Raw genomic sequence first — 25,993 nt, 5'->3', positions numbered from 1 at the left:
CCGTAAGTATTTAGTTGGGAAATTTATTTATGGTAGTGCTAATTTTAAATGAAACAAAATTAACCGAATTGATAAAAAAAAAATTATACTCATTTTGCAATTGCATGTGTTATTTTTTTCATGGATGATAATAAATGATAGATTATGCATTCAATTCCGTACTAAAAATTGGTATTATTTCTTTTCATTGCAGTTTTTAAAGGAAAAGCAGAGTCGAGAGGAGGGGATATTTACTTTAATCGGTGATATGTGCACTCTGACTGTTGGGGTATTTTCAATTCTGTGATAAGCAAGGCGGGCATATGCGAGCAATGAGGATACCAAGGGTGCGAAGACTACTACGATGGATGTTTATGATCGTGTTATGTCTTTTTGTTTTGCTCAACTTACACATTCTCGTTAATTTTCAACCGGGACCTGCGGACAGCGAAGACGGATATCATTTCAGCGATTTTGAGAACCACTTAAAACGGGAACAGCCACATGTACAAAGAGGGAATTCTGGGAAAAGGATGTTACATGATTCAGAGGGAAAAAATAATTCAGTTTATAATAGCCCCCGGGATTTTTTAAAACCGAGCGATGAAAAGTTCAAATGATTTGATTCGGAATTTTAAAAGCAGATTGAATAGAAATAATAAGGTTAAATTCAAACAACAAATAAAAAATATTCATCGCTACGGTTTAAAAACTAAAAACATGAAAGTTTGTGATAGTTGTCATTTATGAAGATTTGAACCTCAAATTTACTTGATTCACAAGGAGCAAGAAGTTTGAGGAAACATTGCTCATTATAAGTCACGATGTCTACTCGGAATCATTGAATAAACTAGTCAAAGATATCGACTTTTGCCCAGTAAGTAACTTCTTTATTATCTTTTATTGTTTATAATGATTCTAAATGAATTATACACATTTATTTTAATGTTTCTATCTGAAAAAAAACCTTAAATACTTGATCATGAATGCCCTCAATCTTGTATTACATATGGAAAGTAAAGTAATTTGCTAGACTGTTTATGATATTTAACCCAGTTCAACCTACCTTACCCTTTCTGAATCTGAAACTGATTAGCCTAAATGTCACCTGTATAAAGCCACCAGGCTACCTTGCTCATCCATGCAATCTGACTAGACTCTACACTGTTGGATATCTAAGTTCTAACTTTAAAGTTTCATCTTTAATTCATAAATGAACAGTTTTGCATTTCCTGATTTAAGAAATTCATCAATTTAAAAGTTTAAGTAATTGATGGATGGAGTACCTTAATGGGTGTGTTAAGGGGAATGTGTAGTTCAAAATGATAGTTTTATTGCTTATATTCACATTTTTATTGTTATTTCTTCTCAATGATGTATCATCATATATGCATATCAAGGGAAAAATGCTGATTAATTAATTACTACCATATACCTTAGGATTTGAATTACAGTTCATTACTGCTTTGAGTGGATTTTTTTAAAGAGGATATTTCAGAGATACAAAGTAAAATTAATGTTTTCCATTAATCATTGTTAATGGCATTGGTGATGGACCTATGCTACGTAATAATAACTTAACTGTCTGTACCTTAGTATAATCCAAGGTTATTTTACATGTAAAAGTATTTTGGAAGCCAGAGCTAAGTTTTTGTGAAGCTTGGCAGAGCATAATGATATGGGCATATATATAATACACCCTTGCCTAAACTGACCCAGGTTCTATTTGGTTGGCAGCTAAACTGAAGGATATTGAAATGAAAAATTAAAGGCCTATTATACCCCAGATATGTTTTTAATTTTTATTTTTCAAAAGCTTCTTATTTTTGGTTTACTTTAATTATAGTTTTTCTTCTGTTGTATACTGACAATTAGTACAGTTATAGTAAAATAGTATTTTGTATGTAAGTTAGAATACCACTTTGTTTACATTTTACTAATTTAATGACAAATAATTTCATATCAATTTATTAAAGCACTATCAGGCATCAAAAATATTTTCAGAGTCACTCGTGTGATCTCTGACTACTTTCTTAAGGTAACAATTAAGTATCAAACATGCTCTAAAATCATAATATAAACTTTATAGAACTTAAGTTTGCCCTTTCCAAAGAGGTAAAAATTTACTGATTTTTGAGGGATTTTTGATGCATAAAATGCCTTTTCCACTTTTTAACACTTTTAGCATCTATGACAACAGAAGTTATTTCCCTTGCCAACTTTTACCTTTATATCAATGCAATTGCAGATAACTTAGTATTTTGATCAAACAGTGTGCCAACAAGGTTTTTAAAACCATTTTAAATATCTATAAAATTGCAATTTCTTTTATATTCATTTATTCATTAGGAACAACACTGTAAGTCCATCTTGTAACTAATATTAGTATTAAAGAGTGAGAAAATAGAGTTGTGTTTTTACACCAAGTTTTTAATTACCGTAATATTTTATACTGGTATAATAATTTCAAAAGTGAAACACAACAAAGATACATAACATTAATTGTGTCGTAAAACCGCTTTATATATAAATAGGTATATCTACTATCAATGACTACAAAGAAATTTCTCTAATGGAAGCCAATTAACAGTACTACACCTGAGTATGTAAAGATCAATAATTTACTTCAAAGTTTGAAATTCGTTTGTTTAACAAGTGTAAATAATCCAGAACAATTTGTTCAAGACACTTAAAATCAGTATCGGGTTAGCACACCATGCAATTTTTTATTGTTACATATGAATGTGTAAGAATTCAGTGCTAAAGGGGTATCCGTGCCTGAAGGTTGTTGACATCGAACCACTTCGGCTTCACCATTGTGGGTTTGAATCTCTCAAAGGACTATGGATTCATTCATGTTAGGAAGCTTATCAGCCAGCTTGTAAATTATTGATGATTCTATTAAGGTGCCTGTTTGAGCATAAAACTTAAAATAATGCAAGAGAGGGGCACCTCAGTGAGGTCTTATTCCACCAGTTAAGCTAAAAAGTTGCCAAATTATTGTAAAATCAAATTTCAAGTTACCCAGTAAGTTTGGGAAAGTTACTGAGCTCATGAGGCAGATATTGCCAGAAGCACCAGAAGTCTTTTATCATTTGTGAAAAAGGAAATTTGCCATTTTATGTTATTGACAATATGACCGTTAAGATTTCAACCTGAGTCAGGAAAAAACCCTGAAAAACTTGAGTTATTGTTATGTAAATTGTTAACTGTGTTTTCTTTTCCAGGTATTGCAGCTATTCTTCCCAAATACGTTACAGTTACATCCCAAGTCATTTCCTGGAGAAGATCCTAAAGATTGTCCACGAAACATGAAAAAGGAGGAGTAAGATGATTTCTTAAGATTTTTAATTAAAGGCCAATTGATTCTCAATAATGCTTTTATTTTGATTTCTCAAAAGCTTTTTATCTTTGGTGTCCTGTAAGTTACTTCAAAGATCTACCCATCTTTTGAGTTTTTTGGATTAGTATTGGTATATTTATTTAGTATTTTGTATGGAAGTCAATTAAGCTACCACTTTGTTTACAACTTGTCGCCTGTTTTCAAATTATATCATGTTAAGCACTATTTTCTTCAGGTTATGAACATCAAACAAGTTCTAAACCCATTATAACTACATTATAAAGCACATGTTTGCCCTTTCTAAGTAACAAAAATGTATTCAATTTTAGAGGCTTTCGTTATTTACCTTTAATTTTAGTTCAATGATTATCCATAGTGATTACATGTATATTTAAAAAAAAAAATTCTGGATTTTTTTTTTTTTAACTTGTATTTTATTAATATTATGCATTAAATAATAAATCATTTCATGTACATTGTATATATTAAAGTGACATAATGTAGAAAAATTTTGTTGTCAAGTTTAGCAGAATTAACAAAATATATTTCAAAAGATTGATTACCTTTAAAAGGTAAAACATGTATTTTATAACTAAATGAATTATGTAAATAATAGTTTAGAGTATATGAATTGCTTGTTACCCTAAATGTGAAATCAAATGTCCTAAAAGAAGTAAAATGTTAACAAATTAGTATTTTGACTTCCATACAAAATACTAAATAACTAGAACTTTACTTATTACCAGAAAGTAACAGAAAACAAAGATGATTCAGGCAATTGGACAATGGATATATTTTAACTATAAAAATACGCCAAAATTAAAAAGCTTTTGAGAAATAAGAATAAAAACATTTCTGGGACATAAATTGGGCCTTTAATAATAAAAAATGTTCAAGGTGAAATATAGAAAATGCCAAAATATAAAAAGGCTTCCACACTATTTTTAGAAATTTAATTGGCCTGAACATCACAAAAGTATTTATATTTTTTTTCTGTCTCACAATAATATTGGTTATTCAGATTTTACATGTGAAGTATAATATAAAATTGAAAACCACCCTAGCTAAAAGTTATTATAAGAGTTATTCTGACTTTTTACCTGGTCCCCATTTACTCTTGGATGGGCATAATGTCACTTTAAATACACCAGAGACATAAATTAAGTTATCCAAATTTTCAAAATGTTATTCAGGGCTTCCATTAAGTTTCAAAATTTGGATGTCCAAAACTAAAAATTGTCTGTCATCGAAAGTCACAATTTATAGGTTAACCGTTATGGAAGCCCAGACTGTTATTGAGGCTCACCCACGATGTATGTACCACCTTGTTTCAACATTGTAATCATGTTGTAGGATTATTCTATTAAATGGAAGGATTTTATATTCATTCCTGCCTAAGCTTTATGAACGATAAATATGTTTATAATCTCATTAGTCGGGACATTTCAGTTTGAATTAAAACTAGGTGATAATAATTGAGCCGCCTCATGACATAACCAACGTAATGCATTTGCGACCAGCATGGATCCAGACCAGCCTGCTCATCTGCGCAGTCTGATCAGGATCCATGCTGTTTGCTATCAGTTTCTCTATGTGTTATACGGTTTGTCAGCGAACAGCATGAATCCTGATCAGACTGCATGGATGCGCAGGCTGGTCTAGATCCATGCTGGTTGCAAACGCACTATGTTGGTTTTGTTCCGGCGCGTCTAAATTTTCATAATTATATTACAAGAATCAAGATATATGTACAGAGCAATGCTTTATATTGTTTGCTAAAAAGCAAAAACTATTTTGTTAAAATTTTGGGTGGCCTGACACTATCTAGGTCATATGTCGATGTTCCAGCTTTAGTGGTGGTGGAAGACTTCAGGTGCCACTCTGTGCATTATTTTGGGCGCCTGAGTAGAACTACTGTCTATAATCTTTAAGAAAGTTTAAGTCTGAGATAGCTTTCTTGAGGGAAAAAAATACTTTCTTGAGGGAAAAAAATACAAAGTCTGTGGCAGGATACGAACCCGCAGGGTAACAGCTGTGAGGGATAATTGGTTTGAAATCCTTAACCTTAACCATTTGGCCATAAAAGCAAATTCGTATTGTTAATCTGAAAAAAATGTTGAAACTTAAAATAGAGTTTAAAATCACTAATCACTTAAGTTTTTGAGATAGTGGGTAATATAAAACACTTACCTTTGCATTTGATTTAGCAATGTGTTAAGAGAAGTATGGAGGTTCCATATATTGATAAGACTTGTGTTGTTTTTGTGAAATCTAAACATTATTTTCAATATGAAAAAAAAGTCTCCTGACCCATTCAGCCTTGTTTAACATTAAGAAATCCATGTGGATCAGTAACTATGCAGTAGTGAAACATGAAAGATTAAAATATATAGCTTAGTGGCAGGTTTAAAGATTTATGGGGCAGTTTTAAAGACAAAAATTCAGAGACAGGTTTAAGTACTTTTGGTGCAGATTAAAATCTCAGGGACATGACTTCAGGGACATATCAATGGGCAGGTTCAAAGACTTCAGGGGCAGATTGAAGGGGCAGGTTTGAAGACATTGTAAGATACCCGTGGTTGATTAACATGTAACATAACATGTAATCAATCATGGGTAAAATTAATCAAATTGCATCCATATACAGCAACAGGTGGGTAAAATATCGACCGATGAAATTGAATTTTGCTAAATTTATATTCTTCGACAGTAAAGGTAAACAACTATAAGAAACAAAATAGCAATGCCCACAGTGTAAACCTGTCTCACTTGTCTTGTCAACCTGTACGAAAATGCCTACCCTGACTACACCCTGATTTGACATGGGATAAGACATTTATTCCCAGACTCCCAGCCAGGTTTTTTAAGCTATTCAGTTGACTATAGAGAAGACAGAATCTATTTTTAGATTTTTTAGTATACAATATATAGTGTTTTCAGGGTGGATTCAACGAAATATTTAAATGAGCCAGAAAAAACACCACCCTGAAATGGAAATCCAGGGCAGAATTTTCACTCACACAGATTTCTAAAAATAGATTTAGTTAAATTGAAAGCAATTTCAGGGTGGGATAAATTTGAAATATTTAAATGAGCCATAATTCACCCTGATTTCTGTTTAAAAAGTCAGGCCAGACTTTTTCCCTCCTGTTATTATCCCGCCCCGAAAATTTTGCAAATCCCACCCTGAAATTAAAATAAAAGTCAACCTAGATTCCTGATCTTTTTAGAACCAGCCCAAGAAAATATTCTTAAATAAATTCCATCATATTCTGAGCATTATGTATTTTAGAATAATAGGTGATAAAAAGTAGCTCATAACAAACAATGAACATAATGCTGAATTGATCATCTTCACAATTCAGTGGTGGCTATTTGCTTACAAATTTTCATCCATGATATTTGACAAAATAATAATTAATTCAGAATTTTGTTTCACTTATCTGTATTTGATTTTCATACAATTAAATACATTTCAAAAGTCATTCTTGTTTGATATTTCCACTTAAGATATCTGCCAGCTGTATTACATAATTCCACTCTTTAGTATCTGGGCTACACAATCTGTAAACATATGAAAGCAGTGTAGGAATATGCTATAGTCAACTTTCAATTTATATATTAATCTAAAAGAAAATGTTACACCTTAATATAGAGAAATATGTCCATACAATGATGTTTAAAAGGTATATTGCATTAATTGCAATCAAAACAAAAGAACAAAATGATTGATGAAATTATTTTAAAGAAGCTACAGCATTATAGACATATATGTACTGACTTTATGAAGTTATTAATTCTATTAAATTTGCAGGGATGAATACTTTCGATAATTAAATTTAAAACTAAAACTAATTTTGATAGAATTAAATGAAGAAAATAAAAATTACCAGTAATATTTCTTCCATTGTATTCTTTTGTTCCGCAACTACACCATTTTCTTCTTCTTCATCCTCTTAATTGTCACATGTTACTGAAATATTTGGCTTCAACCTAAATTTTGGATGTAGAAAAAAAAAACAAATATGCAATCATGTTATAATTTTTTTTTCATTTTAAGACTTCAGTGGGGTTTTTTCTAGAATGGAATGATCAAAATGTATAGTTTATTTAGAAAAATTAAGGATGATTTCTATTTTCCCTCCATATTTTTAAACAGGTTTCCTGGAAATTTATTTAATTTCTTTTCAGAATACTGGGCTTACAAAATTCATTATTATATGAAAAATTAAAAATATTAAGAACTGTAATTTAATTATAACTTACCATTTATCTGTCACGATTGGCTGCTAATTTCCCTCCATTTTTTTCAAAATGAGTAACGAAGTTTAACACTATTATGCTCCATGTTATAATTATTATATATGTTAAAGTTTCACAATAAATTTTCCAAGAAAGTTCTGTATAGCTAGGGTAGTTGAATTCTTAAATCTCATTATCTATATAATTATCAAAACTCATTTATATATTAATATATAAGTGTAAGATGATTTATTTGAATCAAAATCACAACTTAAGCCTCAAATCTTTCTAAAGAAAATGACCATGCTGGAAACAATTTTCAGGGTGTGATATTTGCTCTGGATTTTAAACTGCTGTCAGTCAATCTGTGCTAACTTCTCTATTTTCATCTGCCAGATAGCCCAGTTTAACATAAAGTATTTTGAAATACTGTATAAAGTTCCACTTGAAGGTTATTTGTTTATATAAACTGAAAGCTGACCTTAGACATTATGAGATTCTGTGCAGATTGTGAGATGGTGGATAAAAACTAAAAATCTTGTACATTACTTATTCAGCTGACCACTTTATGCATAAAATAAAAAATTGTTTGTCATAAGTTAAATATAGATACAATCAATTACTAGTAACAATTATCAATTTCATTGATAACAATAAATCATTTTGATCTAAATAATCCACATAAAAATTTATTAAATTTCAAAAAAAAAAATAATAAAAAATAATTCAGTAAATGAAACTAATTTTTGTAAAATGGAGTTTACCATAAATCAAGTGATAGTTTCTAGAAATAGACAAATTTATAAAACGTTTTTCTTCTGAATTTAAAATTCAATTTTGTCTGAACTGTATTATTAGTGTATTGCAATATTCATTTCTAATAACTCTAAGTCAGAAAAATCAGGCTGGAAATGAAGAACTTTAAAGAATGTATTAAAACTGGTTCTTCAACATTTTCTAACTTTGAAATATCTGGGTAGATTTTGCTTACATTTCTCCAAGTCAATAAAATCTGTGTCAAAATATTTTCAAAGTGCAAATATTCCTGCCTCCACCCTGACTTTTACCAAAATGAAGACGGTGTCAGGGTAGAAAATACTTGAATTCCCATGTGAGATTTATTGAAAATTCAGGGTCCATGTCTATTTCACCCTGATTTTGCCAATTCTGGTTCAAAACAGGCCTGAATCGGTCCTCATAAAATCCATGCTGATTTTTCGTACAGGAATATAAAAGGAAAAATGATTCCCAAATTAAATTATTTCACAAGCAGAGAGCACAATAGTAGTATTTTTTCTAGAATTAACGTTTCACCAAATGAGCGTTTTGATTGGTTGTAGTCGCCTCATGAAATCATGTGGCATCCAATGAATTATCTGTCTTTGACACACCTCTTATCGATTGGATATTGGCGAAAAATCCCACGGGTGTGATATTAATGGTAATGGTCGGCCATGGGTATCTGATGATGGTTTGAAGAATTCAGGGGCAGGTTTAAAGATTTAAAAGCAGGTATTGAAAGACTTCAGGGGCAGGTTTCAAGATTTAAAAGCAGGTATTGAAAGACTTCAGGGGCAGGTTTCAAGATTTAAAAGCAGGTATTGAAAGACTTCAGGGGCAGGTTTAAAGATTTAAAAGCAGGTATTGAAAGACTTCAGGGGCAGGTTTCAAGATTTAAGAGGCAGGTTTAAAGACTTCAGTGGCAGGTTTAAAGATTTAATGGGCAGGTTTAAAGACAAGGACAGTTTTACAAACTTAATCATAAAACCTTAGGTTTAAATGCTTCAGGAGCAGGTTAAAGGCTAAATGTGCAGGTCAATTCTTCAGGAATTGTTAAATACTGTTTTTTTTTCATGTATTAAACATTCTCTTTGCATTTAGGTTACAATACAAGCTGTTGATATAAAACCCTTCACATTATAAACATTGTCTTTTACTATCCTGAAACTTTAAATGCATATTTATAAAGGAATAGGAAAGTTCACTGTAACATCATTACTTTACTTACATTACGTTAAAAGATTGATGATCACAATTTATAGACATACGCATTTAAAGAACAAAGTACAAAGTAAGTAAAAGAGATGAAATCAGACTTTAAACAATTGCGAGCTTATTGACTTTTAAATTATCTTGAGAAATTTGTTGTAAGTTTAAAATCTTTACTCTGTAGAGAATATTGTTCTATAACTATTGATTTGGTAAATATGTAAGTAAGCATAAACAGTGTGAAAATACTCAGAAATATAATTTGACAGGGCATTATGTTTGAATCATTTTGATTGGTTAGGATACAAAATCATATACAGATGCTGTTTTAGAACAGTAATCAAAATAATGTTACTTGCAAAAGCTAGATTCTCAGATATTTTTGTTCTGGGCCCTTTTTTTACAAGGGAAATATTGCCCGTACAAAAAACAGCACAATAATCTCAATGTTGAATTGTTTGGAATGGTAGAAATTTCTAAATTAGGATGAAATTTGAAAATGACTCAACATCATTGTGGAACCTTGTATAATGGTTTGAATTACCCGTAAATCATACTGTAAATCATAATGAAAACGATTCAGTACCATTATGACCTCACTTAAAGCTGGATCAATAAATAATGATGTTCTTCTCATATTTAGTTGTCTTTTATGTTATGTTATGTTACTTAGTTGGTAGATAGACCATTTTGACTGTGCTTGATATGTGAAGGAAAAAAATAAATGTACAGTTGCCAAGACCGAGACCTTTAAATTTAATAAGGTCAAAGGTCAAGGTTATTATGTCTGTGATATTTAAATTTGTTTCTTCTCAAAAGAACAGTTACACACAAGTGCTACTCCTTATACGGAAAATCAGCAGGAGAATCGGCAAGAGAAGCTCACTATTTCAATTTTCAGGGTCACAGTGACCTTGATCCGTGACCTTGATCTGTGACCTTGATGCTAAAATTGTATTTGTACAAATTAACATTTAGTAGTGAAGGAATGGTAAAATGTTATGTGTATATTTCAGGGCTGCAAAGGTGAAGTGTCAGAATTTTGAATATCCAGACAAATATGGACATTACAGGGAAGCCAAGTATTGTCAGACCAAACATCATTGGTTCTGGAAGGTAAATTATTACTATAATACATTAAAACCTGTACAACATGGCCCGTCAGTAGAGCAGAAAAATGGGTTTTGTTAACAGAAGTGTTTTAAGACTGCAGTAATTTAACATGAGAAAGGAGGGTGACTTTGATGTGAGTGATTTTTATATTTTATATATGTGGGTTGGTGTAAGGCGTTGTGTGGCCTCTACTTTCAGGTAATTAAAGTCACTGACTATTAATCACTTACCTGTCACAGCTGTGGATTGGAATCCCTTTAGAGACTTTGGATTCTTTCATTTGAGATAGGTATTCAGCTAGCTCATGGAAAATCTTTGGTTATTCTTTATCTCATGGTGTATTGAAATAACTCAATTTTCAGGTACATGCTGGATAACCAAAATCTAGCTTGTTGACTTAAACTCTGATATTTTCGTTGTAGAAATGAATTTGAATTATACTAAAGTACCTATTTTTAAAGGAACTTCACTGAGTTCTGAAATTTTGCAAACATGTAATTGGTATGAACCAGCCTGCATCAAGTGAAATAAAATTCTTGAAAAATTATCTCCAGTCCAGTGGTGTCCCTTTGACTTGATATTGTTCTTTCCTATGATGTCATTTATTTGACATCATAATTTCTTATTAACTTTAAAAAAAATTGGTTTAATGAAAAACATACAAGTATCACATGATAATTTATATGTCATGGTCTCTTACTTAAATTTGAATCAGGAAAGAAAGCCAGGTTAGAAACATAAGAAGAACAATTATACCATTAACTGACAGTCGACTATCGTTATCTCGAAGTCATCGGGACCGTCCAAAAATATCGAGATAACGAAATGTCGAGATAAACATAATTATTAGGGTTTGAATAAGGCAGAAACTGATTTTTACAAAAGACATGTGCATACTTTATGTCAAGTAAACTATGATATCCCCATGTCTAGTTTTCATTGGCCTAGTCAATATTTAACAAAGTAACATTAGCGGATGTTTACCAGCGGAAATACGGGTGTCTTTGATAAAAACACATAGTGAGGTTTACTCAGTAATACACCAATATAGTGAAAACATTGTTTTCAGGGTGGTTAATCCGGATATCCTCCCGGGTTAGTTATCGGGTCTTTCTCGAGATTGTTCGACTGCTGATTGATTTGGTGGTGATGTTGTCAAACGATAGCGTTTCTATACTTTCACTATTTCATTTACATTTAAAGTCATAATGAATTGATACAGTGTTCGAATATTTATAAAGAACGTAAAATTTACTCATTTTGGACATAAGTCAATCGCTAAATAGATTAACTTTTATAAAAACAGCTAAACTTGTTACAAACATAATCAACATTATGACATGCGCTATTGAGCAATTATCGTCTAGTTTGTGTTTTTCACACGTTTGAATGGAACAGACGAAAGAAAATATTAGTCGAGATAAACAAAGAATAATACAGTGGAGCCTTGCTAATCCGAACCCTTCTAACCCGGAACCCTTTCTTATCCGAACGAAGTGTCCGGTCCCGATTTTATTCGTTCTATTTTCAATAGTAAAAAACCTTTCGGATCCGGAACCTGTCTACTCCGAATTCCGGACGATTTTTTCAATTTTTTTTCTTTTTTTACTCTAAAATTTACCTCTCGGATCCGAACAGATTTTGCTAAATGTCACACCTTCATTCAAAATAACAAATAATCGCACATCTTGCAGATGTAAACATACACCAAACTGATAAGACTTAGTGTTATTTCGCTTGATTAATGGGTGAAACGTCTGATCTGCGAAGGTATGAAAATTACACTTAGCTTGCCTTGATATCTTCTATAATTGCTTAATTGATTGTTTTTCGTCACCTTCAATAAGTATTTTGATATAATGCAATAGAAATATCTTTTAATCCTTTGTAATGGATTCAATGATACGTGATTAAGTAATGAAAATTAATGGAAACTGTCAGTGAATTCGGATAATCGCTGAATCGGATAAGAGTAAACAACAATTAATAAATGCTGGTACGAATATTTAATCATGTCTCAGCCTCCTGTTAAATATCGTAGGTTAAGTTACCTTTGAGGACATAATATTTTTGCTTATTTATTTATTTTTATTTCTTTATTTTTGTATTCACATGTATTAAAATGAACGATAAGAGATTGCAAAAATAAAATATTTAAATTGCAATTTCAAATGCATTCCCGTTTTCTTTCCTTAAACTATTTTGCAAATAACATGAAAAAACATGTAAAAAAACCTTCTAATTCGGAAACCTTTCTAATCCGGAAACCTTTCTAATCCGAACTTTTCTTCTGGTCCGGACGAGTTCGGATTAGACAGGTTCCACTGTAGTTTGAAAATAACTGTTCGGGCTGAAATTTTACATCGAGATACTGAAAATATCGAAATATAAATATCGAGATAAACAAATATTTCCAATAAAGATAAAGAAGGAAGAAAATCGGGACTTTCAAAATTTCATCGAGATAACGAAATATCGAGAAAAGCGATGTCGAGATAACGATAGTTGACTCACTCACAGTATATGTTAATCAGAAAAACAGTCATACCCTAAACTTACTTGTTGATTTGTTTTTCAGTTAAACCATATATTTGAAACAGTGACTGTGATGAAGAATTATGAAGGTTTAGTGTTGTTGTTGGAAGAGGATTACTATGTGACACCAGATATCTTGTCTGTCCTTCAGATGATGCAAAACCTTCGTAACAAGTATGTTCTAGACTTAGTGCTTTAATACATGATGACTGCATTTTTCAATTGTCAAAAAAAATCTAGAAAAAGAGTGATCCTTTGGCAGCAATGAAAACAACAAAATTACATGAAAATTGCAGACTCCGTTCGATGGAGTCTGTTCATGAGGGATACCGGAAATGTGCAACATCCCTCATGGCCCTAAGCACCGGGTTAAGCCGTATTTTAATAAGTCTTCAACACAAAGTACAAAATTAACTGCAAACCAAATAAGCAAGTCATAAAGCTGCAAACATATTCCTTTTTGGAAAAATTAATAATATACTTTGAGGAATTGCAAGGTGTGACAAAAACCGCTGTCATTGACAATGGAGAATGCTTCTTTTCGCTTATGTTTCATTTTACATTGCTATAATAGAAAATGATGCAGACTCCCATGGGTTAAAGAGAGGAAATGCAAGTCATGGTTACTGTGAATAGATATTTACATGTTTCACTGTTGAATTCTATTGTAATTTCCTTGCAAATATGTTCCGATATTAGATTTCTATAATATATGAATCTATTCATAAAAATGATAAATTTAGCAGTTAATATATTAGACAATAATGTTGACACCAGTATACATGTAAAGTCAAGGCCAGATTTTTGTTCCATGCTACCTATCAGCCTACCTGTGATAAAAGAAGCATTCATGGCCGAATGGTTAAGGTCGTTGACTTCAAAACACTTGCCCCTCACTGCCGTTGGTTTGAATCCCAACAGGACTTTGGATAGTATCATGTAAGGAAGCTATCCAGCTAGCTTATGGAAAGTCGGTGGTTTCTACTCAAATGCCTGTTTGTGCCTGAAATGATGCACAGTAGAGCACCTGAGGTCTTCCTCCACCAGTAAAGCTGGAGAGCCACCATATGACTTATACTGTGTTGGTGCGATGTTAAAATCCAACCAAAAAAAAAAAAGAACCTATTATGTACATATTATCATTATAACATCTTTTAAATTTAACATGAATTAATCTTAAATTTAAAAAAGACGAATCTATTTAGTTTATATGAAACAATTATTTTTATTGTAATAAATTTGTCATGTTCATTTTCAGGGAATGTACGGAATGTAAGATTTTAGCAGCTGGAAACTATGACAAAACACAAAACTATGGTGCAAATGCGGGAAAGGTATGCCAAATTACTGTATATATTACCAGAATCTTTGGTAAAAACCATAATAAGAAAAATATAATTCCCCTATTGAGTAATCAGTGGTAACAGGCAACTTTTTGGACTGACATGAACTTTGACCTTTTGTATATACTAATGGCAGTAATGCTTTGTCTATGCCTTTAGTATAGAGCCAGGTCAGTCTCAATCGATATACATTTCACCTTTTCATGTCAAATTTCCTATACTGATAATGGACAGATCTAAATTCAAAGTGAAAAAAGGTTTGTTTAACAAATGTAGCATAATAATGATCAAAGAAATCAAAATGTTCAATTTTCTGCTTTTAAATGGTCTGTCTTTCCTCAGAAGTTATGCAGTAGGTAACACATAAAATCCATCATTCTTTGTAATTAAATGTGCAAATTTTCATTATTAATCAAAATTCGCCATAATGCATTTACACTGGGCATATTGGTCAGCTGAATGTTTAATTTATTTTGAAGAAACACTACTTTCATTGATTCATTTTAGTTTTTTATCTTAATAAATGGCATTATAAACAAAACAAACAAACTATAATAGATAACAAAGAACTATTTCATACTCACAATAAGTATATTTTACAAAATCAGGGGGGGGGGCATAATTAAACGTTAGTCAAAAATCCTATCTAGGAAATAAAAAATAAAAACTGATAAAAAGTACATATGCTATTCAATACAGAATTATATAAGATGTGTAAGCAAAGCTTTGCTCATATAGGTAAATATAATAAAAATCATATTTACATATATACAATGCACACCTTGCTTAAGTGCATATAAATTTCTCCAAGTAAGTTTTTTAACAATAAATTGATCATCTCCATTTATATGCTAACTTATTTTGAATCAAGCAAATGTCATCAAGCTTTTATTGCCATAGTTACAGCTTTTGTTTAATTAACTTTTGTGACATCTGTAAAACAGTTGATTAATGACAGATGTTGTAGATATGTTTTTTTTTCAAGCCAATTTATTGTTGTTTGATAGATGTTTAACTTTATCTGATTTAGGAAAGAATTGAACAAGATAACAATGAATTGTGTTGTTGTTGTACTAGTTTATCCTGATATTGCATTTATACTCTTTATTTTTTTTTCAATTTTTTATTCAAGAGCAAGAATAAGATTTAAGCACTCAAGATTTATAGCCATTATTTTTCATAAAAATGAAACCATTTTAAGCAGTAGAAATTTAGACTGGCTACATATACAGTGCAAAATGTCAGACTCGAGGTAAACTGTACAATGTAGAAATAAAGCTCTGCTTAATTTCTGCAAATCAGCTTCCAGAGAGTCGGATATTTTTGTCTGTATAGCTGCCAATGTCTTAACTTTCTCCCTTGAATAATACATACATATTACATATAGTTAGATAGCAACAATTTATATTTGTATTTAGTACTAAGTCTTTGTAGTTTCATATGAATTTATGATACAATACATTATGATAGAATGTCATCCTTTCATTCATAATGACATCTGTGGCGAAGCGGTTAGGGGTACGGACTCAGGCCAATATGCATGTCACTGCTGTGGGTTTGAATCCGGGTAGGGCTTAAGGATTCTTTCATGGTATGACAGTGTCCAGCTAGCTTATAGAAAGTTGGTGGTTCTACACAGGTCTTAAACAATGAGAACCTGAGGTCTTCCTCCGCCATGAAAGCTGGAAAGCCACCATATGATCTTTAAAATGTCAGAATGACATGAAACCCAACAAAATAAACAAACATGCAATGGAAAATGGTCATTTAAAGCGTAAAAACCTTTTTGAACACTTTGGTAGTATAAAATTTTCCATAACTAGTGTAAACTCTAGAAAGTTCAGTTTGATATGAAATAATTAAAATATAAGGAGTGAGATATATTTAACAAATTTGAAAAATTATATATTTCTAGATTACAGCTGATGTCTCTAGGGATTTAAAATATGAAGGTTGTAAGACAGGTAGATTTGAAAAAGTTAATGTTTCAAAGTTCAACTTTTTTTAGTTTGTAATCTGATGATTTAGAGGTATTGTGGAGGGGAAAAAATGTCAGAATTTAAAGGATCAGAATGAGATTTTGGTATTGACAGATACGTTTTAGTAGTGACAAACAGTTGACAGTTAATTTTACTATTGACAGATACATTATGTTACTTTTATTTTTGACAGATATTTATGTTACTTTTTTAGCTCGACTTTTCTATGAAAAGGGGAGCTATCCTACTCGCCCCGGCGTCGGCGTCACACCTTGGTTAAGTTTTTCGTACCACCCTACTTTATTTCAGAAGTATTACAAGTATGGCTTTGAAACTTACCATACTTGTTCACCATCATAACCTCCATCTACAGACAAGAGTACATAACTCTGTCAAGGTTTTTGACAGAATTATGGCCCTTTTTTGACTTAGAAAGTGTATTGAGCTTGGTTAAGTTTTTTGTACCACCTCACTTTATTTCAAAACTCTGTCAAGGTTTTTGACGGAATTATGCCCCTTTTTGACTTAGAAAATACATTGAATATGGGTAAAATCCACTTATTGCCTTAACCCTTTGAGATATTGCTTTGAAACTTTTAATGCTATTTCACATCATTACCCCCATCTGTATGCAAGAGAAGGTAACTCTGTCAAGGATTTGTTTTAAAAATTAAGGCCTTTTATCGACTTAGAATCTTGGTTAAGTTTTTAGTACCAGTCCACTTTTTGACTGAACTGTTTGAGATATTAATTTGAAAGTTGGAATACTTGTTTACAATCATGATTCCCAAACATGTCCAGGAGAAGGTAATTCTGTCAAAGATTTTATTTGAATTATGGCCCTTAACTGTCACTAAATATCTTAATGCTCATGGCCATTGTTCACTTTAAAAATACAGAGATTCTTGTATTGCCTTTTACTGCAAAAACTTTTTTTATTGGCAAGCAATAAAAAAGTCGAGCGCGCTGTCTTACGGACAGCTCTTGTTTATTAATATAATTATACTTACATTACTTTTACTATTGGCATATACTTGTGTTACTTTTACTTATGGCATAAACTTACGTTACTTTTACTACTTGCATATACTTAAATTCCTTTTACTATTGACATAATTATGCATACATTACTTTTATTATTGACATATACTTAAGTTACTTTTACAATTGGCATATACTTATGTTACTTTGCTATTGACAGATACTTAAATTACTTTTACAATTGACATAATTATACTTATGTTACTTTTACTTTTGACAAATACATACGTTACATTTACTATTGGCATATACTTACGTTACTTTTACTATTGACAGATATTTTTTAAAATTGACATAAAAGAAACTGTCAGAATTGCTTCAGTATACATTGCCATCTGTTTGAATGCCCTCTTGTTTGTTTCATTATTAAATTTTGTTGATGAACATTTCATTTTTTTATTTTATGCATGTTTTGTGTTTAAGCTGTTACAATTTATTTAAAGTTGATTTTAGTTTATAATTTATATCAATTGATGGTAAGAGAAGTTTCAAGCTAGAAATGTAAAACTCTGATCAGATAAATTACCTCCAGGACATTATCAAAATGTTTCAAATTAAATGTAGGAAAAGAAACAAGAAATGAGCCGCGTCAGGACAAACCCAACATAATGGGTTTGCGACCAGCATGGATCCAGACCAGCCTGCGCATCCGAGCAGTCTGATCAGGATCCATGCTGTTCGATTACCAACTCTATTACCATTAGAGAAACTGGTAGCGAACAGCATGGATCCTGATCAGACTGCACGGATGCGCAGGCTGGTCTGGATCCATGCTGGTCGCAAACCCATTATGTTGGTTTTGTCCTGACGCGGCTCAAATCAATATTAACTACTTTGACTTAAAGGCTTAGTATTCCCCAGAAATGCTTTTACTTTATTTCTCGAAACCTCTGTATTTTTTTGGTGAACAGTTTTACTTTCAATGAAGTTTTACTCATTGGCCCCTGACCTAAACCATATTTTGTTCTTGGCTGGTTTTTGGCAATAGGTAAAGTTACAGTAACTTAGAAGTAAAAAATACTACTTTGTTAACATTTTGCTATGTTTATTAAGGATTAATACATATTTGACACTTCTTTTTTCAAGTGATAAGCAAATGCCGAACCATTCTTGAAACATTATGAAAATTATGTTTGCCTTTCATTTGTGAGGAATAATGTGCCTTCATGAGTACATTCATTTTAATATACAAAAATCAGTGTGTGACATATAGAATTAAGTTACTTACTTATTTGAAAAACTATACTAGTACTTAAGTCAAATACATCCATTTTTTTGTCGCCTGAAAAGGTGAATATGTCGTCGGCGGTGTCATCGGCCAGCATCCCCTAAAGCTTGTCCAGAGCATAACTCAGTCACTTTAAGTCTGATTGACTTCAAACTTGGTATGCATGCTTCTTTCAATAACCCGAAGTGCAGTGCACAAGGACCGGTACTCTGCAGTTCTTATTTTTTTGAGTTTATTGCCCTTTGTTAATTTTCATACTATAATTTTGCCTGGGCCATTACTCTTCAACTAAAAAAGCTATGGACTTGAAACTTCATAGGATGATAGATCTCATTAAGAAGAAATGCAGTGCACAAGAACCAGTACTCTGCACTTCCTAATTTTTGAGTTATTGCCCTTTGTTAATTTTCATACTTTATTTTTGTCCGGGCCATTTCTCCTAATGTATAAAAGCCATGGACTTGAAACTTCATAGGATGATAGGTCTCATTAAGAAGAAGTGCAGTGCACAAAAACTGGTACTCTGCATTTCTTATTTTTTGAGTTATTGCCCTTTGTTTATTTTCATACTTTAATTTTGTATGGGCCATTTCTCCTTAAGTATAAAAGCTATGGACTTGAAACTTCATAGGATGATAGATCTCATTATTAAGAAGTGCGGTGCACAAGAATCGGTACTCTGCATTTCTTAATTTTTGAGTTATGGCCCTTTGTTAATTTTCATACTTAATTTTTGTCCAGGCCATTCCTCCAAAAGTATAAAAGTTATGGACTTGAAATCTCATCATGCATAAGAACTGATACTCTGCATTTCTTATTTTTGATTTATTGCCCTTTGTTGATTTTCGTACTTTATTTTTGTCCTGGTCATTTCTCCTCAAGTATGAAAGCTATGGACTTGAAACATCATAGAATGATAGATCTTATTGATAAGAAGTGCAGTGTACAGAAACTGCTGCTCTGCACTTATTATTTTTTTAGTTATTGCCCTTTGTTATTTTTCATATTTCATTTTTGTCCTGGCCATTTCCCCTAAACTACATTGTTCACAAGGCGACACATCCGACTCGCGGAGTTCTAGTTATTTCTTATTGAAGATATATGTATTTATTTTAGTTTTGAATCATTCACATTAATTTAAACACATCTAGTATTCTAATTTGAATATATCCATTTTTATTTGAGCACATCAACTCTTAATTTGAACACATCCACTCTTATTTAAAAACATCCACTCTTATTTTGTTACATCCTTGTAAATACATCTGCTTTAATTTGAATGTGCATTTCTTAATTGAGAAGCATTTGTTCTGAGCATGACTTGTGGTTTAACTAACTTTGGCGCTGCACTCTTAAACTTACCTTAAAGCTATACAAATTCACTGACATGACAACAGTTTTTTGGATACAGTTTCAGAATTTTGTATTTTACTTTTTTAGGTTGAGGTTGCTAACTGGATCTCCTCTAGACATAATATGGGAATGGCATTTAATATCAACCTCTTCAAAGAGATTAAAAAATGTGGAACGGTAAGTGTCACATGACTTTGTGAGGACAAGATTTCTAGTTGTAATAATGTAGGCTTTTTATGCCCCCACAGAGTGGGAGCATATAGCGTTGCACTTGTCCGTCCGTCTGTCCGTCCGTCCGTCCTTCCGTACGTCCCGAAATCTTGTGAACGCAACTCCTCTTAAACCGGATGGCAGATTTTGCTTAAACTTCCAGGGATGAACAACCTTAATGTGTAGATGGTAGTGAAGGAAGGAATTTTTGCTGCGACCAAATTTAACAGAATTATGGCCCTTTGTTGATTTTTTCTCTATATACCATGTAAAAATTTTGTGAACGCAACTCCTCTTAAACCGGATGGCAGATTTTGCTTAAACTTCCAGGGATGAACAACCCTAATGTGTAGATGGTAGTAAAGGAAGGAATTTTTACTGTGACCAAATTTAACAGAATTCTGGCCCTTTGTTGATTTTTTCACTATATACCATATAGAAATTTTGTTAACGCAACTCCTCTTAAACCGGATGGCAGATTTTGCTTAAACTTCCAGGGATGAACAACCCTAATGTGTAGATGGTAGTAAAGGAAGGAATTTTTGCTGCTACCAAATTTAACAGAATTATGGCCCTTTGTTGATTTTTTCACTATATACCATATAGAAATTTTGTGAACGCAACTCCTCTTAAACCGGATGGCAGATTTTGCTTAAACTTCCAGAGATGAACAACCTTAATGTGTAGATGGTAGTAAAGGAAGGAATTTTTGCTGCGACCAAATTTAACAGAATTATGGCCCTTTGTTGATTTTTTAACTATATACCATATATATGTTGTCAGTGGGGGCATCCGTGTCCTTTGGACACAGTTCTAGTTTTTATGCCTTTTCAGTCCACAAAGCCTCTGACCTTCCATAATTTTGCTGGATAGCTTCTTCCCATATGAGAATCCAACCATTGCTGGTCCGATTCTGTGTGTGGATTCTTTCATGTGAGGTAGCTATCCAGCTAGCTTATGGAATGTTGCGGTTATATTCAGGTACCTTCTTTGACTTGAAATAATGCACAAGGGACAAAGAGGCATGTAAGGTCAACGTATGACCTTAACTGTATCAGTATAACCTAAAATCTGACAATTCGTCAAAACAAACTGTGAACCACTGTACAAAACTGTGGATGATGACACCGTTTAGCTATAAGAAATGATATTACCTCCAGGCTTTATTTAAAACTTGCTATGAAATACTGTCATTAAGGACAATTTGTGAACATATAAATTGGAATGAGCCATTAGTATATGATACATGAGAAGGAAGGTCAACAAGGCATTTAAACAAGTAGTACAAATGTACACCATGTTTAAATTCTTTAGACGTTAAACATTTTGTCCCCAACACTGTTCACAACAGCTGCTGTTATTTTTTTAATTGAAAAAAAAAAAATATTGATTAATCATTAATACTGGAGAGATATATTTCAATAATATCAACTAGTAATTAAGATGGAAGGAAAATAATTGTAGAAACACTTGACAGATGTATATACTTTCATGTATATGGTAGATATTGCTAATAAAAAGGTTTTTTTTTTTCAAGCTAACTTGAGCTTAGGTTTGATGACTGTCATCTTCTGTCTCCTGCAGCCGTCTGTCTGTCCACCTGTCTGTCTGTCTGTCATAACATTTACTTCAAATATCTCTTCTGAGACATTTTAACCAAAAGTATTTTCCAAGACATTTTTCACCAAATTTAATGAAACTTGCTTTGGATGGGCCTTAAATGAATCTACGAGATACAAGAAACTTTATTTTAAGTTGGATTACAAATTTTAAGAAACATTAGCTGATAAGCATTTTTCTTTAACTGATGTGTATAAATTGTTATGGTCTGTAACATATCTGAGTAACAGGAGCTAAAAATAGATTTTATAGGGTATATTAATTCATATTGCTGTATTTGTGACTTTTTGCTCATAATGATTGTATAATTATGAATGTATTTTTGGGTTTGTTTATTGCAGGAGTTTTGTAATTTTGATGACTATAATTGGGACTGGACATTGCAGCATCTTAGCAGTAAATGTTTTTCTGCTCCAATGAAAGTGCTCAAGATGAAGGCAACCCGTGTGTTCCATATGGGCGAATGGTATGACGCTTAAGCGTGCTTGTTTGTTTGTTTGTTTGGTTGGTTGGTTGGTTAGCATTACGGCTAATCAACAAAATTTAAGTTGTTTTGTGCAGAAGATTGATTTTGGCTAACCTCAGGTGTTACAAATTTAAAGCAACACCTGGATCAAAACCACCTAACCCGCTAGAGTTGAGTGATGTATAGACTCCAGTAATTCAAACCTATTTAGTGGCCTCTTTCCGTCACTGATGCCTCAACCCTTAAAGTCGACCCCTTATCCACAAGGGTTACTATGTGTGCATATTGCTTGTTTTTACAAACATAATAACGGTATCATTTGTCAAAAATAAAGAGTAAAAATATTAAAGAAATTGATATAAGCTGTCTGGAATTACTGGTTTTTGCACATTCGTTATCGTTTTTGCATATAAAACTTCCAGTAATTGTACAACATTGCTCCCCCTGTAAATGTTTGCATATTATTAACATATATATCCTGTCATGTGTTAACGATTTATGTTTCCTTAGAAAGTTTACATATAAATTGTAAATTGAGTTCAGTATTAAAATACTGTATGACATAATATCTGAAAAATGTAATTTAAACAATCATTTACACATCACTTGATTGCTTTTACTTATCTCTTTGATCTTACAATATCATGCGGTTATTTAAAAAATGAATCCATTGGATATCTGTTAACAATTAAGCGACATAAAACAGGCCTGCCTAAAGGTGATAAAAAAAAATTTTGAGCTCTGTCTCAAATTTCAGGAGTTTCATTGGTCAGTGAACATTCTGTAGATGTTTCTGACCAATCAAATACCTGAGATCTGAGTTTGAGCTTAGTGAATTTTCTTTATAGCTGTTTATTGTGAAAACACGTATTTTGTACATTTTTCTTTCGTTATATTTGCAGTGGAGTTCATCATAAAGGGAAGAACTGTAAACCAGCTGAGAAGAAAGAGACGACACAGAAATTAATTGACGCCAATAAACAGCATTTATTCCCCAACACAGTAACTATAGGCGGGTACTCGGGCCTTAAGCTTCGGGACCCAAAACCCAATGGTGGGTGGGGCGATCTCAGGGATAGACAACTTTGTTTGAGCTTTATGAAAGATAATTCTAGCCTCCATTGATGAAGACTTTTCATTAATGTAATCTTGATTATTTTATTATTTTTCATTTTTCGTTTTGATATTAAGAAGTTTAAAAAAGAACGTAAAACCAATCAAACCAGTGCAAATGGTGTTTTGAAAGCTTTACAGTGTTGTAGTCAATTTCTATGTGTTCTTCGGAAAGGAAAGAAAACAACAAAAGCCTTCGATAATGTCGCTAGAGTTATAAGAGAACTAAAGAGAGAGGAATATATTATGTCATACAGGTGAAGACAGTGGATCTGTGAGAAGGCAAAGAAAATGTGTAGTTAGCCCTAGAGAAAGACTTGGATTCTTTTGAATACTTGAGTTCGGGAAATAATCAAACTGAGACATACGATATTTTTAACTATGACAAAAACAGCGCAAATTGATGACAAAAGTGGAACAGAAGTTTTGAAGCTCTGACATCAAAGTCGATGACTTTTGTCAATCAGTTAAACGGGTGAAAACAGCGCAGCTTAAGTTAAAATATCAAAAAGCAAAAACACCAACCAGCGGTATCACTTTACACTAAGGGAGTAGAACACAGGTTGTCAACTGTCAGGGGGGACTTTACAGTTGAAATGATCTTGTGTTTAGACTCTACAACTTACTTTTATGTTTACCTATTATTATATTATGATATAACAAGACCATTTGATAATGGTATATGCTTTATGTTAACCTATATTTTATATGAACTTTTTTTTTTTTAAACAGTTTTTAATGTTATTGACCAAGGTTTATGTATAAGGTGCTTTATAAACAAATACAGTGTACACCCTGTTTATCCTGAACCTGCACAATTTCCTAATTGAACTTTTCCAGTCTGCTCATTATCAATTTTAAAGGAACTCCACTGAGGTCAAAATGCTAAAACCTAAAATTTAAATACTTACATAAATCAATTGAAACACTGAAATGGAAAAATTTGTAAAGGATAATAGAGAAATGTGCTCAGAATTAAATGGAAAATCAAATTTTGAGCGATTCTTAGCCTGATTTGAGTCAAAATCATTGCAACGCTTTTCATTTTCGGGATATTTTTCACAATAAATTTGATTGTTGAAAAACAGGGAGAGGGAATGATCTGAAAGTTTGCACAAAAGTTATTGGTCTAGACAATAAATGGTACACAAATATTGAAAAAAAATATTTCCAGTCCTGTTAAGTCAAAAAATCTCAGTGGTCTCCCTTTAATGGTATAAAATTTGAAGTTAGTGAGCCAACAGTATAGAGCCTGGTCAGAGTATATGGATGTGCAGGCTGGACTGGCTCTATACTAGCAGCAAAGGCTTATCATTGAAGGTTCCATTAGGTTATGGGTTCAGGTCGAGGGCTATTTTTTGAGTTTTTAGTAGTCGAGTTAGATATAATTTCTGTGATGCTGGTCACACAGAAGATTGCAGAAAGCAGAAATTTTTTGCATTTATTGCTAACTTAGAGTAATTTCTATTTAATTAAAGTTTAGAGTTTTGACAATATGTTTTCATAGACAATCACTTAAACATCTAAATAAAAATATGCTATCACGTTTTTTTTTATGGAAACATTTTTTTATAGCATTATTTCATTATTGAAGTTCTTTTTTTGGGAAAATTTATATTGGTTTTTTTATTTAGCTTTAACCTTAAAGTTTTAAGGAGTGGGCATTTTTAAGGTGTTTAAAGGCACACTAAGCCCCAGGAAAGATATTAAAGCCATGCTTTTATATTTTTACGTAACTACTTTAGAACATGTTGGATGCTTTCCACATATAAATAAGTTGTCACTTAAGAAGCAAAATGTAAATAGGTTGTATTTTGACTATAATTTTAATATTAATAACCAAAGAAAACAACAACAAAAACCCCAAAGGTTCTTTCAGCCAAGGAGTACTGTTCTAAAATTTGTCACAGAACACCAAAAAGAAACTTATTTTTTCATTTGAGAATTAGAAATGATAGCAATTTTGGGGCATGATGGGCCTTTAAGAAGAAACAGATTTCTTCATTATTGTTAATCTGAATTGTTTTTAATGTTAAAATGTACAAGCAAGTATTTTGTGTATTTTATATGGATTTGAATTACATAGATTTAGGTTATAACAAAAATAATGAGTAAAAATGAACATCTTCTTCATGAATATTAATGAGATCACTATACATATTGAATATTTATAAGGTCACTATTACATGTTGAATATTGATGAGATCACTTTACCTGTTGAATATTAATGATATCACTTTACATGTTGAATATTATTGAGATCACTTTACATGTTGAATATTGATGAGATCACTTTACATGTTAAATATTAATGAGATCACTATACATGTTGAATATTAATGAGATCACTATGCATGTTGAATATTAATGATAGGAGATCAATATAACATGTATATATAAACTGCATTTATGTTACAAAAAAAAAAGGAAATTCAGTTT

The 25,993-nt window shown here is 31.9% G+C and overlaps 1 protein-coding gene across 1 annotated transcript; it reads left to right on the top strand.

The window, feature by feature from the left end:
* The first annotated feature begins 167 nt into the window (after positions 1-167).
* On the top strand, positions 168-24,072 carry LOC132738680 (alpha-1,6-mannosyl-glycoprotein 2-beta-N-acetylglucosaminyltransferase-like). Its single transcript, XM_060726261.1, has 9 exons — positions 168-589; positions 763-856; positions 3,207-3,304; positions 10,570-10,669; positions 13,245-13,375; positions 14,460-14,535; positions 20,233-20,322; positions 22,317-22,441; positions 23,344-24,072. Exons 1-9 carry the CDS (start codon positions 303-305, stop codon positions 23,564-23,566), a joined length of 1,224 nt encoding a protein of 407 aa, XP_060582244.1. The 5' UTR covers positions 168-302; the 3' UTR covers positions 23,567-24,072.
* The last annotated feature ends 1,921 nt before the right edge of the window (positions 24,073-25,993 follow it).

The sequence above is a fragment of the Ruditapes philippinarum genome, unplaced genomic scaffold (genome assembly GCF_026571515.1).
Source record: "Ruditapes philippinarum isolate M1 unplaced genomic scaffold, ASM2657151v2 ctg1762_1_1_1_1, whole genome shotgun sequence".
NCBI classification, from domain to species: Eukaryota; Metazoa; Mollusca; class Bivalvia; order Venerida; family Veneridae; genus Ruditapes; species Ruditapes philippinarum.
The sequence above is the reverse complement of the archived record's forward strand: the minus strand, read 5'-3'. Positions and strand labels throughout refer to the sequence as shown.